The sequence below is a fragment of the Struthio camelus genome, chromosome 2, assembly GCF_040807025.1.
Source record: "Struthio camelus isolate bStrCam1 chromosome 2, bStrCam1.hap1, whole genome shotgun sequence".
NCBI lineage: Eukaryota > Metazoa > Chordata > Aves > Struthioniformes > Struthionidae > Struthio > Struthio camelus.
The window spans coordinates 46,694,100-46,711,164 of NC_090943.1; the positions used below are offsets into that span (position 1 = coordinate 46,694,100).

Below are 17,065 nucleotides of genomic sequence, written 5' to 3' on the forward strand. Positions count from 1 at the left end.
TTCATTCAACTTCATCATAAAAAGAAGTGTTGAAGCACACTGTAATTCTACAATTAATTCTCAAAATTTGCTTCATGAACAAAATCACAGGGCATCTGGTGAGTTGGGACCATGTAACTTTCTCCCACGCATCCCCTTTCATGCTCAGTCTGAGATGCCACACGCCCATCTCTGTGAGCTTGTGGCCAGCCACTGAAATCCCCACTGATGGCTGCAGCATGGGTGTATTTTTGTATCCTTCCTGTGTGCTGTGGTGCCTGGATTGGTGCAAAAGGAATCTAAAACACACAGCTCGAGGGGCTGGGTCTGAGCTATGCCCTCCACGTGCTAACATGTGGGCCATCCACGCTTAGCGCTCAGACATGCCACCACAAATGCACAAGATATCTGGCACACATTTAAGTGTTAGAAAAAACATATATATCCATGAAATCTTTTGGATGTCACTGGTAAGACAGAACAACAAAGAAAGGTTTTAGAGAGGTGGATGGAATTTTGGTGGGAATGGACCCCACAATGCCAAGGTAAGAGCTGCTCTCGGGGGGCAGGGACATCATAAGCCAGCTTTGACATGGTAGCTTTCAATTAGAGTAAATTTCAAAAGCTTGAATTAGATCTACAGCTCTTATTGAATGGGAATTATTCTGGGATCTCTGAAAATATTATACCTTTGAAAGTATATACAGATACTTCTGAAAATAATCTTTGAACATTTTACATCTGGTACGCTGTCATTTGGATGATGTATTCATGGTTATATTGATGGACAAAAGCAAATAAAATACAAATGAAAAAGTAGGACAACATGGAATATTGAAGACTGCTGTATGAGACAGAGCAATGCAGATCTGTGCAATCTCACAGACTTGAGTTTGGTAGAAAAGTTATCAAATGGAATTTGAAAGGATTTTCCTTTGTCAATAATTTTGTGAAGCGTAAATGAATGTTGCCTTAAGTTACATTACTTAAGTCTTTTCCCCAAATTAGCTCCATAGTTGTAATAGAAAGACTACTTTCACATGAATCATTGGAGTTCTATTTTTCACTGTCCTGTGCTAATTTAAAAGTTTTTGATATGCAGGTCCAGAGTACTTCATGGATGCCTCATCCGCCATATGTTATGCAACCAACAGTAAGTGGATACTTGTTCATATCCAGCTAAAAGTGCCTACAGTGTAGCCTTGCTCTGCTTGTCAGCCACATACAAAATCCTAGGTCATATAAAAGCAATCAGCTGCTCCCTTTGACAAGAACCCTCTGCTGAAAAAGATTCTACTTCTTTAAAGAATACTATTTGATTTAGTGAAAAGAGGAGGATGGGTGATATGTTATCTAATTGCATTGATTATAAAAGAATAACAAGCTCTAAAGTGTGGCTTCTGAAGCTTTGCTTCAGGGACTGCAAGATAACTGCATTCCTGCATACTTTGAATTGCCAGGATCAACACATGTTACCCCTCCCTTATATGCTTATCCATCAAAAAAGTCCTTTGTAGTTGTATATACTTTAAAGAATCCTCAATACCACGTTAATGTATTTCAAGTACTGAAAAAGGGTAAAGTGCAGCTGTCGTACAGATTCTCTGCCAAATCTGGATCTGCTTTATGATTTGGCCAGTCATCTTTTTTTTTCTGAGTAAAATTTCTTCATCCTTCATCAGTTTAAAACTACTGCTTGAAGCTGCATTACACTTTTAGCGCCATTCTTTAGAAGTAGTGGAGGTGAATTTTTGTTTTCCTCACAGAAGAGTTTTGATACACTTTGCCTAAATATTAGCGATATACCAGAAGGAAGCAACAGATTGAATCCCAGTATGCACAGATTGTTTTAGGTGTGTAGCTTTGTTTCCTTGATTTGATCAGTTTCTCAGATATGGATCCACTTAAGAATGTTGTTAATTGAAATTCAAATGTGTATTCCACACTCATTTATATGAGAAGGGTAAAATTAAAATGAAGGTGCATGGTTTAGGATTGTCCATTATTCACATTTGTGTTGAAATATTTTGATTTCGGATTAGAGTAACTTCTTCTAGCATTTTTTTGGTGGGAGAGAGCACTGTGGACATAATTGCCGTACATGTCTATGTAGTAGCACAGGACTCTAATCTTGATTTGAAGCCTGCTTCCACATCCCTCCACTCTTGAAGCCAAGTTCTTCAGTTTCCTCTAACCAGGCCATGATCATAGTGTGTGACTGAATGTCTTCTGGAAGCCCAATTCCAACCAGTATGGAAGAAAGAACTCCCTGCAAAAGAATTTCAAGAGAAAGTGAATTTGGGAAGGATCAGAATGGAAATTTCCCCACATGGAAGGCTCTTTATCTAATGGCAGGAACTAGCCTCCTAGTTTGGTTGCCAGAGCAGAAGGAGCCAGCCCTTCCGCCTTACTGCCTCACCCTCCAGCTTGTGGAGCTGAATGGGCAGAGCAGGGCTTGGGATGGGTGGGAGCAGATGGGGAAGGCGTGAGCTCTCCAGTGCTCAAGCAGGAGACAGGATGTTAACCCCTAGCAGCCCTACATGAAATGTTTTGGTTGCAGATCAAGTGAAATTGTTTGAATGCCTTTCACATGGGCAACTTAGAAGCTATCCCAGAGTTTTCCAAACTGAAAACCCAATTCTTTCAGCAAAACTGAAATTACTCCAAAGATAATTTGGTGTGACAAAAACCATTTTCTGACAGAAATTATTCTTGGAGAAGATCCCCAACTAGCTGTAATGATAATACACAAAAGCGTATTTGTGGAGAAGTTAGGATTGTTGCAAAAACCACATATTAGGCAAAATGTTGCACAAGCCGAGGAGTAAAAAACTTAACCACACAATATATTGTACCTTATTCTCTGTCCCAGCGAAAAAATACCCCTTGATTGAAACTGCTGTTTACTGTAAATCAACACATTTCAGTTCTATTCCACCATATTTTCCCCTGTTCAGCAAAGCATTTTTCTCCAGCACTAGTAGCTGTGAGTATTTTGGTGTGGTAATTGGCTGTATTAGGAGAAAATAGTTTGGTAAAGGGCTGTGAAGAGAAAAATAATTCTTGAAGTGAGTGGCATCCTCAGTATGGTGAGTTAAATTTGTGTTCATTGCCTGCTAGAGAATTGCGTCAAAGAAAGTATGTGTGCTTGTATGTGGAAAAGCAAAGGGAGAGTGGGTAAGTGGTTTAACTTTTCAGCTCCAATGTCATAGCCATTGTGGGTTACCTCCGTATGTTATCTATAACAATGCTAGTCTCTTCACTGAAAAGTTTTTCCAGTGTGTTTCCCAAGAATATGTTTTTTTTTTTTTTTTAAATAAATGGACATAAGGCAACGAGCACTGGAGAAGTGTAATAGTGAAAAGGAAGAACTGCCAATCCCCAGACTTCATCCAGAGCCCAATGCTTTATTAGAAATGTCTGAAAAGTAGTCAGAGAATCACTACACAGAAGACTCAAGAGGCATCAGAATTAATGGCCTGTTTTGAAAGAAAATAAAGACTCTATATCCATTGTAAGATTGCATTAGAGTCATGCCTAACTATAGACTCTATTCTAGGCACCTCTATAACTTAAAAAAATAAAAAATAAAAAAGAAGAAAAAGAAAAGATGATGACAAAGTTGGCAGGATTTAAGAAGAGAGTTTTGGTAGCTCAATGGAAATGGGAGCTTCCTAATCCAGTTAGCTATTTGTTTCTTCTTGTAACTTAGTTTGCTGTGCTATTATCTACATTGTCACCACTTTACTTCACAATATGTTATGAGATGATTGATTGTGGTGTGTGATGTCCCACTGGAAGCCGGGGCTGATAAATATTACATTCCCCTGCCACAGGAAGGAGAACATTTTGTTAAGGCTGTGTTATTCTTTTTGAATACAGATGAACTCTCTTAAAGCAAGCACAGTTTGATTTCCTTGAAACGCTGATGCTTCATTCATTGTTTTGTTTATAAGAACTGGCTAAATTATGTTACTGGATGATTAGTTTTTACTTGCAGAGGAAAGGTCCTACTTGATATTTATGTATAATTTAACACTATGTAGTGTCCTCAAAACAGAAGGAAGTGGGGACCACGCTGGGGATGAGGCAAAGAGGGGTTTGCCGCTTACTGCACATGGGCAGGGCAGCTTTTGCCCAGGTTTGCGTGCTGGCTGGCAGGAGGGAAGAGCAGCGCTGCGCAGTGTAACCCCCGAGCACTTCCCCAAGTAACCACTGAATGCCTTGCTAGTAGCATGCAGCCTCGTCCCTTGGTTACTCAGCAAAGCCTATTTCACCCTCACAGTATAATCTCACAGGAGATGAGATCTGTGGGCCAAAGATGAGGGTTTTTTTGTTTAGCTGCCCCCTTCTTCACTTCCCCACCTCTACAGATACTGGAACAGGTTGCCCAGAGAGGTTATGATGTCTCTATCCCTGGAGATATTCAAAAGCTGTCTGGACGTGCTCCTGGGCAACCTGCTGTAGGTGACCCTGCTTGAGCAGGGAGGTTGGACTAGATGATCTCCAGAGGTCCCTTCCAACCTCAACCGTTCTGTGATTCTGTGATACGTGTTTGCCACCTGTCTGTCCACTGTCGTTTAAATACAGTGTTCTATCTTTAGGGATATCCCCCGCAGTAGGCTGGCCTGCCTGAGATGTTGCACATTAATTTCCTTTTTAATACATCGATTTCTACCACATCTTCCTGATGTGTGTATGCATTCTGTATTCATTTACTTGGTGGATTAAAAAACAACGCTATAATAAAAGGTCATATCTCTGATTCCCACTGTAGCTTTTTAAGGTACAACGAAATAAACCTCTGGTCCTAATAGGTAGCAATAATGTATATATTAACTGAAAAAAATGCATATTATTTTCCCTTCCCCAGCCTTGTTTGCCTTCTTCCTTTCAAGATCTCCTTAAAAGTAGGTAATCACCATCATAATCTTCTATGCGAAAAGACAGTGAGAAATATAGGGAAAGATTTTCCCAAGTCAGATAGAACAGCTGAGGACTCTGCAGGTCAGTCAGAATTTTCTCATAATTTTCTCCATAACTTTTAACTTTGAGATAGTAGGTTGATGCAAATGAGCAGCTGCAAATGCAGTTTTGAAAGTTTGTTGTTGTTGTTGTTATCAGTTGTTTTTGCTAGCTTTATACTAAGAGCCATGGAAAATTATTATCAAATAGGCTGAGGTAGCGTTGTTGTTTCAGAATAAATAGTAAAAAATGATAAATAGGAAATAATAAAAATGGTATTCTGCTGGCTCAGAAGGGTCACATGTGAAAGCCACCCACATCTTTGTGCTTGCACAATCTTCAGGGTTTTGGAAAACAGGATGCCTGAATCATCATGTGGACATGATGAAAAAATTACCTTTAGGCTCGTATATGACTCAGACACTTGTGAAAATGTACCATTTGTAAATGAAGCCTTCACAACTTAATGGTCATCCTGGCTTCACTGTGTCCAAGTGAGAATGTCTCAGATATGCCAGTTTTATTGCTTTGCCATGTGCCCTATTTACCTTTACCAGCTGTAAATGGAAGACAAGGTCCAGAAAAGTTATGGCAGTATAGGGTTGGACTCAGGTAGGCACAACATTTAATGCGCTAATCAAAGTCAGGGCTCTGTTTAGTTAACTAGAGCTTTCAAATTACAGTGCTCACCCATCCCTACTTGAAACCAGTTTTGTGTTTCATTAATGCCTTAGGATAAGGGTGGATGGATAGAGATGACAGAATCAAAGCATAAATGGAAAAAAAATTATTCTGGGGATCTGGAGTATTTGCCGTGTTAGTGTGTTTTTCCTGCAGTCTCTAAAGGCCCTCTGATGGTTCAGGGAAAACTTTGTTGTTTGAAGTCAATTCATATGTAGATAATTTTCATTTTTATTAACAGTGACATTTATGCAAAACTTTGTTTGATTCAAGTCTTTATTACAAATAGTTCATGTATTCTTCCTTTCTAAAGGTGAATTATTTTGGTGAACCAACAAAAATATTCTACCCTAATAATATTTGTACACACAACTAGCTTTACACTTACCCCTTTTATATTCAGTTATAAAACTCTGTTACTGGAGTAATCATTATGTATGCATAAACAGGTTTTCCTGTCAGTCTTCAATAGTTTCTGCATAATAGGGACAGAAGGAATATGCCAGTGGCAGCATGAAGGGTGCAAGCAGAGCAGCATATGGAAAACCCTACTATTGATAATGATTAAGTGCATTTTGGAGGACTTCTCTTCTGGACACTTCTCAAGCCCTTGTAGTCCTCCTTTTGGAAAGGTCAATGTCTTAACAAATGCCCTTTTTTTTTTTCTTTCCTGTCTTCCTCCCTCTAGCCTATGGCTGAATGTAATCTGTCTTTCTTTAAAAGCAACAACAAACATGTTTCTTATTTCATGAGCAGTGTAAAACCCCTAACTTGATGAGAAGCTAGGCTGAGTAAAGACTCAAGAATCTTGCCTTTTGATTGTTGTGTATGAATGTAGCATAAAAAGTACAAACTGTCCAACTGAAATATATCAGTTTTCATTTTCTCACTAGCGACTCTGTTGTTTTGGATAATACCCAAAATACCACAGCAGTTTCTCTGTTTTGATTCCTACACTCTTGAACAAAGAAGTTCCTTGTGCTTCCTTCGGTGTCTCCCAAGACTGCTTTCTTTCCTCACATTTGTTGCTCTACCTTTTTGCAAATAAAGTCCATCTTGCATTTGTGTATATGAATGTAAAGGGAACTAAGTATGTGCTCTGTAGACGGTTGAGTCCTGTATCCAAGATGAAATGTGAGAGTTCAGCTAGATGGTATGAAAAGTAAACAGGAAATAATCCTTAGAAAATGGAATCTCTAGCTATTCTTTTAACTTTTAGCTGTGTATTTTTAAGCAATTCTTTGAACATGAACTTACTTGAACTTATAAGGCTAAAGAGTTTAGAGGTTGAAATAACTAACCAAATACCCATGCCAAAGTTCTGCTGAACAATTTTAATTCCTGTGTTTCCCGAGGCAGAAAATCAAGGACTGCCAATTCTGTAACTCTGATAATCAGGATAGTAATTGGCAGTGTTCCTTGGGGACAGGCAGGCTAGCGCGAGGTCAGTCCTGCCTGCCTCTTGCCCAGCAGTGCCCATATATAGAAGTTGTCTCCATGCTACTAAATGGGTAATTTCAAATTCAGCTGAGTCCACGTTTACTGACCCTCTCTAAAGCCAGGTGCCAGCGTTTTAAGGAGAGGACCAGGGCATCTGCCTGAGGAGGACGGAAAAGCAGTGCCTGTCACCCAGACTCATGCCCCTGCAAGAGAGCATGGGTGTAAACAGTTCACCCAAGTCATGTATCATACTGAAGTGTAGGGGCCTCAATGTTTGATTACTCAACGCTTCTGGAATCATATCAAAGTATTGCTGCACTCATTTGTTTTGCTCTTGTCGAAATTAATATGAAGATGAATGGCAGAAAAAGCCTTATCCAAGTTTGATATCCAGCCCCTTTTGACACTCTACTAGAGCCCCCTAGTGAAACTGGATGTTTTTGTGATGGCTGCAAGACGCACCACATATGGATGCACTTAGGAAACATGGACAGGAGAACCACAAAGCATTTCCAGTAGACAAGCCCTTGCATTTGAGGAACTTGTACTTTGCTATTTCATCCTAAAACAACTTAAGTGTTCAAGTAAAATTTTATCATCTTCTTCAGATAATATGAATACTAAATGGATAAACCATCAGTCTTAAGATTTTTTAAAGGCATTTACAGTAATGGCAAAACCAGATATATAGGGTGTTTTTTAATACAAATCTATAAACCTAAATGGAAAAGATATTTGGAAAAGAAGGCTGACACTAAATTTGAAAGGTACTCCAGAGGTTTTGAAGCCAGGAATTTCTGGTTGAGAATGTATAATGGTTATGGAATATTGATTTCTTTTTAACAGAAGAGATGCAACCTTAACCATCAAGCTTTCTTCTTCAGAAAAAATCTTAACACAACAGCTGTTTAAAAGCAGTAGAGTTTATCAAAGGGGGCTATTTTTTAAAATATAGTTATTAATCAATAGACATTAGAGTACCTTCAGTGGAAGAATGCAGTGCATTTTAAAAAAAAAAAATCAATCCCTAATTTGCTGCAAAGCTTGCAATCTGTTTTAACTTTTCCAAAAAAAAAAAAAAATCACTGGTACTTTATTTCATATATATCCCTGGCTGCATGTAGATTTGCATTTACACAAAGTTTTAAATTCTCATTAAGTCAAAAACCTGCACATGGACTGTAAGGTTCATATTTCATGTTTGCTGTTTTGAGCAAAAAATCCTCATTTAGTGAGGACTAGTCCTATTAGTTATTGCCCAGGTAGTAGATTAATAAGTACATAGAATGTGACAGGATCTGTAGAGAGTGATGGGCTACAAAAGCACATGGTATTAATTATATTTTGAAACTTAGATTAATGAGTTTGCAGAAAGCAGTAGGCTTGAAACAGTAGTGAATTAGGTAAGCAAGTGATATAAATTAGTCAGATGATCCCTCAGCTTAGTTAACCATCAAATATTTTGCTGTGTTTATTGCATTATGGTTTTACATGCATATGTGTACTATGAACTGGAGAGTATGTCACCATGTATATTACCTTCCTCTCTAATTTATCCTCCATCATGGACCATCTCTCTTATTTTTTGCCCAGTAATGCCCATTACCTTGTGCCTGATGCTAATATTCCAGCCTCTGCACTGAGAGCTCTGCTACCGTGTTTTAAACAGCTGTGGGTTTGCATCCGATACAAAGCGGGATACAAGCCTCCTTGAAACACAGATGGCCGTACAGGACGATGCCAAATGTTTAAATTCTGCGAGGGTGGAAAGGGAAGGCAGCAATTTTCATTTGCCCCAGGCAGTGCAAAGCCTTGAGAAAGCTCTCTGCTCTGGGAGCACCAAGGTCTCATGCTGGTTGGTGACCAGGCCAGGAAGGATCTACTGCCAGCACTTGCTGCCCCGCTGTTGCTCCACTCGTCTCCGTAGTTGCTGTGCCCCTTTTGCAGGATGGAGATGTGCTTCTAGTTTCCATCCTGCAGGTAGGGACAGATGCAGAGGATGTCGCTGTGGGACAGTTCACCAGCAGAAAGGGGCATGGATCCCCTTTGGGCTTCCCAAACCCCATCCCTGCACTGCAGAAAATCATTGTTTCGGTTAGAGATGAGGTGCTGCACAGATTTGGAGAAGGGGGCAGCCTTTGAACTTGGCAGAGCAGTGGTAAGGATCAGCTATGTAATGTGACTAGAGTGATCCTGGGACCACAGTGTTACTATGATTGGCTCCAAAATAAGAATTATAAAGACTGCCACAACCTCTCAAAATTGTAAATATGAATTCCTGGTAGTGAAGGTGCAGAGTTGTAGACTATTGACAAAATGCCCTTTTATACATAATTGGGAATATATATAAAATTGTTTTTTGTTTTACACAAATGATCATGTTAGAATTAAGGTGTAAAATGTAAAGTTAATTATTGTAATTTTTTTGAAATGTGTGTTCTTATGGGTTTTTGTCCTAGAGGATTGCACTATTATTAGAAGCAAATTCGAAATGGAAATCGTGCATAGTTGTTCATTTATAAATGTCACGTATAGGTATACTCATCCTTGCTGGAGCTCCCTTTTGACCTGAGCCTGCCTCTCCTCACATAGGTTTCAGACTTAGTGATAGATATTTTTGTTGCCACCAATGTATTGTGTGACCTTGGAAAAACTACTCAGCCTCAGTTTCTAATTTGTCTTTTATTTGTCCCATCTATTTAGATTATAAAATTGTCACACCTCTAAACAGCTTTTAATGTATGTTTGTGAAAAGCCTGGTGGAACAGGGACCTATCTTGACTGATGCCTCTAAACACATCCTCAAAATGATAGCATTAATATTTCACAAAAAATCTCTAACCATTAAAATAAGCCTATCCTTGCTCCAAGGGGAGATGTTGGGTCTGATTTTCACTGGTATAAATGAGGAGTTAACTTTACTTAAGAAAATTGAGTTACATAGGTGTAAAACAGTGAGAATGAGAAGAGAATCGCGCCTGCAGCAGTAAGGTGATGAAGCAGACACTGGCACCTGTCTAATCCTTAGAACGGAAGAGCTTCCATAAATTACCGTTGTATTATGCAAGCATATTCAAGGACCGATTTACATAAGCAGGAGGAATTAGCTAATGTATATGTTGCTTATGATTACATCATGATTTATCTAGTGCAGGAGATGTGCAGAAAATTATAATAATGTAGGACTTTAAGGAGGTAATGGCCAGTTAATAAAGCTCAAGATTCCTGCTGTATCCTGGCACTATGCTATATAATCCATTCAAAAATTTGATTAAATAGTTGGGGTTTTTTGCCCTCTGCTCAGGCTACTGGGAGCCTTGTTTCAGGACACCTTTGCTCCGTGGCTTAGAACTGAACTTTCCACTTCCAGCCCAACAGTACTCGTGTTCATTTTACATCCATCTGTTCCTGGTCCTGGTATTGAACATCTCCTCTCCTTTCTGGATGTTTACCACATTATTTTATAGACAAAGATCTTGCCTGCATCTTCATTTGCTAGGCTAAATATGCCAAGATCATGACACATTTGCAGTAACATAGGGCTTTGTACCTCTTGCTGCCACAGTGACCCTTCTTTGCATCTTTTTCACTTTGAATTCATTTTACTGGGACAGCTGACCAGCACCACACAGGGTTCCTGGTGCCAACAGTAATCTAAAATTTTGTACATTAGCATTAACACTTCCTTGTCTTCGCTGAGAATACTTTATATGCTGCGTTGGAAAATAGCATTTTCTTTTTTTCCTGTGCACATGACCTTGGTAGCACAGTCATCCAGTGATTTGCTGATATACCTAAATATGTCCTTCTTGCAGCCTTCCGTCAAATGAACTCTCACATTATAGACAAAACCATTTATTAGCCTAATTATCTGCATGATTGTACGCTTTGTTCTGTTTAATCCAGTTCTTCCTGTATGATAGTTCAATCTTTCACTTTACTGACAGTGCCTCACAACCTCCTTATTTCCCTGAATCTTACTGTTCAAGGGTATTATTAAAAATATTTGATGAGAACAATCTTTATGGATCGTTTTTTGCAGCTCTGCCCCACCAAACATAGCATTATAACTTGTCTTTTAGCACAACTTGCTGTCTTTTCCCCTTTAGTTAATTCTTTGCCATCTTTCGATTTAGTGATTTCTGGTGTAAAAACTACCTAAAATACTTTACTGACTTTCAGAGAGCTTAGATCTGCTGCATGTCCTTTGTCTAGAAAATAGGTCATTTTATTCTAAAAATTAGGCTAGTTAGCTCTGTCTTTGATTGATCTATTTTGTGCCTTCATTAATATCCTTCAGTCCTGACCACTGGACCTGTGATTGCATGTGCCAGTTCTTCCACTATTCTGCAATGGTGATGATCCAGGTCTGGTTTCTCATTGCGCTTGCACCCACACCTTGAGCTCACTGACTTTGCTCAGGTTTCCATCTCCTTTGGCTGTATTGATTCCTGTGCCCCAAATCTTATTCCCAGAAAGATGCCTTTGCCACCACTGTCTGATGGCCTGTGCAGGAAATGGAGGCAGTGTCCGTGCTGAGGCTTTCTCTGGATTACCTTAATTAATCTACACCCCATCGTCACTGCGCAAGGGGTCCGCCTCTATGTTCTCTCTGTGCTTTTCATTTATATATTTGAGGAATCTTTTGAATATCATCTGCAATGTCTGTCTCAGATTTTTAGCAAATCTTACTTCTGTTCTCGAAGATGTAGCTTTTTTATCTTTTTGTTCCTTCTTCTGTGTTTTTTCCTGCTGTACTTACTGAGGTGTTTGAGTAAGTGGTCAACCAGTTAACACCTCCTCAATTGTAACTAGTGAGGTAATAGCATAATTATTGTTAAATTATTTTGCTGAGAAAGTACTAACAGTTTTTTTATATTAATGTGTAAATGTGTACTGTGACTTGACAACTTGGAAGCCAGAAACTTCCAAAATATCTTAAGTAATAGTTTATTATTGGATGCAGTCGGGAGTAACAGTATTTGCCATTCATTTTTCATTCTGCTTAATCAGTTATTTTCTTTTTGGTTCAAATGTCTTTTTAAGGAATGTGCTATTGAGCTAAGCTTTCCAGTACAGAGACAAATCTAGATCAGACCACGTGAATCTTTCCTAAACTGACTTCAGTCCCACTGCAGTTAAGTGGACTGATTGTTTAATTACAGTTTTCTGGCTGTAACTTCATGGCCTGGTTTTCCTTGCAAATTGGAGTAAATTAGGAATAAATCCATTCTAAGTCCATGCAGTCAACAGTGTGTGTCAAAAAGCTTCTTGTTGTGAAGCAGTGCTATCTGCAACATTGTTGAGAATATGGTTTCAACCTCTTTTTCTTACAATCTGATTGCAAAAACAAATAGTGAAATATAATAGTATAAACACTGAACATTCTTTGACTGTTTCATAGTGGGCTGATGAAAAAAGGAGTTGTGTAACACAGTGACAGATCAACAGAGTCGAAAGAATTTTGAAAGAGTGCTGAGTTGTTATTTAGTGAAACCACTGAAGGATTATTTGTTGGACTACCTGCCAAAGAGAGATGCACTTCAAGCTGGGTAGGCTCTCTTACCAAATGGCCTGTTATTGAAAGGAAACTGGAAATTAGAGGTAGAAATGCCACTTCTTCTAACTATGGTTTAAATGCCATTTATTATACTTTATTCCTGACTGCAGCCTTGAACTTACCTAGTTAAAAGGTATCTATCTGCTGAACAGCCCTCCCACTCCACCTTTTTGCATATGTTACTGGGGAGTTTCTGTAATGTTGCTGCAGGCCTTGTTGCCTGGGAGAAGCCCTGTCTCCAGCATCACGAATCCTCGGTGTAGCCCCTCACCACTGCGCTTTCCAGAGCTAGCAATCGAGCAGAAGTTATCTTTTCTCTGCACGCTGCTTATCCCCCACATCTCCCAAAGCCGGGAGGAAATTGGATTCCTCATTGTCAGATGTCTACCTCTGCCTCCGAAAGAGCTGTATAACTCAGAGCGAAAAAACATGTGTGGAGTCCTTGGCCAGGGCTTGGTTCAGGATAACTCGGGCTATTCCTTCAGCTCCAAGCGGAGGGTCATGGGGATGACACCCTGCTACTGATCTCCGTGGTGGGACGCGAGGGTTGCATATGATTCACACAGCAAACAGCCTGCTTTCAAACAACCTTTGTACTTTTCCAGTACGACAATCTGTAAATCATTATGCACCCCCTCTTTGCCCAATCCACACAGGATGTGAGTGTGTGTCAGCTCCCAGCTTGATAGCCTTCCTCTTTAGCACAATCAATAAGAAACTCCCGCTTTCAGCTTTGGAAATTACCAGCCTGCCAGTAGGCAAGAGAGTGGGCCTCACATTTGCAGATGTCCCACATCCGATAGGACTGAGGCTAGAGGCATATTTCCTCCTGGCAGGTAGGGGGAGAGACCTGCTGTTGTGAACCTGGCATGTCTACACTGCAACAGCTGCTCCCGGCTAAGCCGGGTTTCTGGCAGCCTGGGAGGATCGGCAGGGTTTTGGGAAGAGCATGGTTACGCTCGCTCCATCACTGCCATTCCTTCCTGCTGACAGGCGCTGTCATTTCTGTGGAAAGGAGAGGACTGCTGTAGGTATACTTATTTTAAATGAGGATAAAGCATTCTCGGGAATGAGCGCTTCCTGGTGCTTGTCATAGCTCTTACTACAGGGAGAGGAGGGGGCGGACATTTGTCAGAAGCAGTTTGTTTTTGATAGACAGGCAGATGCAGCACAACCCTTCTCCTTGCTCTATCTGCACAAGTAGCAAAGCTGTATTAGCTCCTTCCCTAACACCTGCTCCAAGCTCAGCGTAGGGATAGCTAAAGCTGTGACGGGGCACAGCGCCTTCCCCCAGAAGCAGCACAGGAATAACAAGAAGTTGGAGGGAAAGTCTCATGCGTTTCCCCCTGCCTTCATGCTGCCTTCTGCAGAGAGGAATGCCTCTCACATGGCTTCAGCTTCCACTTGATATCTGATTTTATAATGTTTCAGCTTAAATCATCACAGTTATTCACCGCCATGGTCCCATTGATTTTAAAGGGAGGTGAGTGTAGGACTAACTTTAGGCAGTTGCTTAGAGCAGCAGGGTGCTGGGGGAAGAAAACGAACCTGGAAAGGTAATTTTGGTGCTGTGGCTGCTACCAAGATGGAAACTGGGTTCAGTGCTGCACTTGGGATGCACAACAGCGCATCCCCTTTTACCTCTAGCAGTGTCCATGCAATGAGCAAGTGCAACTTTCCTGGAGTATCCTTTCCCTTATCCTTTGGCAGCAAGGTTCAATTTTGGATATAACACTGAGAAGTCTTCTGCTGGGACTGAATGGGTGATATGCATGTCTTTAAGAATCTAGGCCTTGTACTCCAGTGAACAATAACTACAGTTGTTTCCACAGGGATAATATATAAGCAGATCAACATACGTAGCTGTCATCCATTCAGGAAAAAAAGTGGGAGATGCTTTTGCCAGAAGCCCACTGAGCTCACTCTAAAGCTTTTGCAGGAGAGCTTGAGGAAGTTGAGGTACCATAATCTAAGAGAGCTGCTTAGCGCGGGAACCAGACGTTCAGTGGTCTTAATTTGCCAATCTTCCTAGACTTTTTCTTCCCATTCAGATCCGCCTTCCAGTTACGAATCAGTGGTATGGGTCATGGCATTGACAGTGTATATACTATACCATAGCCATTATAGGGCTGTGGTGATTAGCCATGATTTTTGGTTAAAAAGAACGTGTAGACTTGCACCATCCTCACAAAAACAGTAAGGGATGTACATCCCCGTAGCTGCTGTCTCTTTCATGATGATACCTGCCTGTCTCCCAAAATACCAATGTGTTTGTATTCTCTTTGAGCCCCTTTTCATCTTTTTTTTTTAACAGACAAGTAAAGGTGTAAGTAGAAGGAGCATGCAGTGACTACTGTTGTGTCATACGAAGCATGGGACTGACTGTCCCTTAAACTTTCATTTCATCTTCTTGGCCAGCCTGGGACAATATGGCGCCTGGTACTATGCCATGTTTATTCTTTTCCTCATAGAAGAAAGAGCTATGTTAACTCTTTTGTGCTGGTAACATTCTTGTGGATAAATAGAAGTGAAGGAACTCTTTGAAGTTAATAATTCCAATATTCGGTATAAATCCTAGGCACATCACAGGCATTGCTTTTGTATGTTACATGTTCTAAAGGACAATAGTTTTGCTCAAATGTGGTGGTTTCCCTCTGAGAAGTATTTTCTCGATTTCAAAGAATGCTATCTATCATTATGACAAGTTCCAAAGTGGGAGCCCAAGACAAGCAAGTAAAGCAATAGCAAAACAGTCAGAAGGTCAGAATGTGTGGCAGGCAAAGACTTCAAAGTCTCTAACAAGTCTTCTGACAGGCAGCCTTTTTTACCCTAGATATCATGTGTTAATTAGTTACTGTGAAGTCAGTGCAGATTAATGTGACTTCATTTCACTTCCATACGGGCAGGTTCATTTTACCAACCTCTGACTCAGGAAATACGGTTAATGTCATGGGTTGCAGCGAGCTGTTCAGTCCTTTTGCTGTGCTCTGGTTAGAGCTTGAAGAGGTGGAGGTATACCTGAATGGCAAGTTTGAAGCAAGAATGCCTGATGAGACCTGAAGAGAGGAATCATCATCTCTAAAATATAGGGTAGTTACCAGCAAGTTTTAGAGTATCCTTTGCAGAGTTAACGGACTTGGAGTGCAGCTTCCTAAAAGTGATGAATCTGTTCTGATGATTGATATAAGACTGTAATTTTCCTGAAGGTTTTCAAAGATTTTTCAAATGTTTCTGAACCATTCAAATAATTGGTGTTGTACAGCATTAAAAATCCTGCCAAACTGTCTAATTAAATGCAGCCTCAGTTGCTTCTCAAAACTGAAATGAACTACACAGTTTGACATTTTGTGAGCACTCTTATACAGGTAGATAATTTGAGCTCCACAAGGAGTTTTGGTCACCTAGTTTCTCAGGTCAGTGGATCTGAAACTGAATCATTTCCTCTTAATGGATGACTTGACTAAGTGATTTGAAAGTAATTAGCAAACCCAGTGGATCTGATATTGAAGTATATGATCAGCATCTAATGAGGAACTGCTTATTTCCTGCGGGAAGGCAGATAGCCTAGGTGAGAGCTGATCATCTCAACAAATTCAGAGCACAACTTGTTTCTTCTTCTTCTGAGGAAGCTAATCAAGAAACGGTTGCATCATCCAAGATATATTTTGACTTCTCAGGGAGTCCCAGCTGATTTGATTTTAAGGCATTTTCAGAAAGTCTATTGGTTGTTAGTGCTGGATGTTGTATTTGGTCGCTTTCAAGAAAGCAGTAATTGACTTCTTACCGATGCAGACTATTTTTTATCCACTAATACATTTTAATCTTAGTGCACAGCTATTAATGGGATATGCTTCCACTCCAGAGCAATTCAAATTGATTTTGTTTCTCCTTCAGAAATATATTACAGTAGAACTACAGTATATAAAAGCGCTCAGTGTGTTGAGATGAACTAGCCTCACGGTATATGCAGCTCCTAATGGGAGCTTAGTACATTTAGAGAAGAAGTGGTGATTGATTGTCTGGTGCTCGGGCTAATTGATATGGCACTGAGTGAGTCAGAAGCTCTCAGCTCCATCAAAATCACGCATGACATTTCTCCAGCACCTCTTAATATTGAATGGGTAGTTTATGTGATAAAAGCAGCCTGTTGTAGTGGAGACTTCCAGAACTGAGTGAATCTTCCTTCAGCATCAGTTACATTCTTTCCAGAAAGGCTTCCTGCCTGGAGTAGCATTACTCCTCCACTGGAAATTTTTTAAAAGGATGTTCTCAGGTCTGTTTGTTTTTTATGGGCTTGGATGCGGTCACTGAGATCCTGTGAGATCAGAAGAATGGAATGAAAGTGGCCACAGATGACACTTGAGCTATTTCCACAGCTGGATGCACACCAGCCAGAGTAGGCGGTCCTTTGCAGATGAATTAGTTCGTTGAAGTACATGA

At 40.2% G+C, this 17,065-nt stretch overlaps 1 protein-coding gene across 9 annotated transcripts in view; it reads left to right on the forward strand.

Moving 5' to 3' along the window:
- The window catches only part of RBMS3 (RNA binding motif single stranded interacting protein 3), a 712,732-nt gene that overhangs the window by 639,949 nt on the left and 55,718 nt on the right, over positions 1-17,065 (forward strand). For all 9 annotated transcript variants that reach the window (XM_068935481.1, XM_068935482.1, XM_068935483.1 and 6 more), the window contains one exon: positions 1,082-1,132. In XM_068935481.1, coding sequence (XP_068791582.1) covers positions 1,082-1,132 — 51 coding nt within the window. The remainder of the gene's footprint in view (positions 1-1,081; positions 1,133-17,065) is intronic.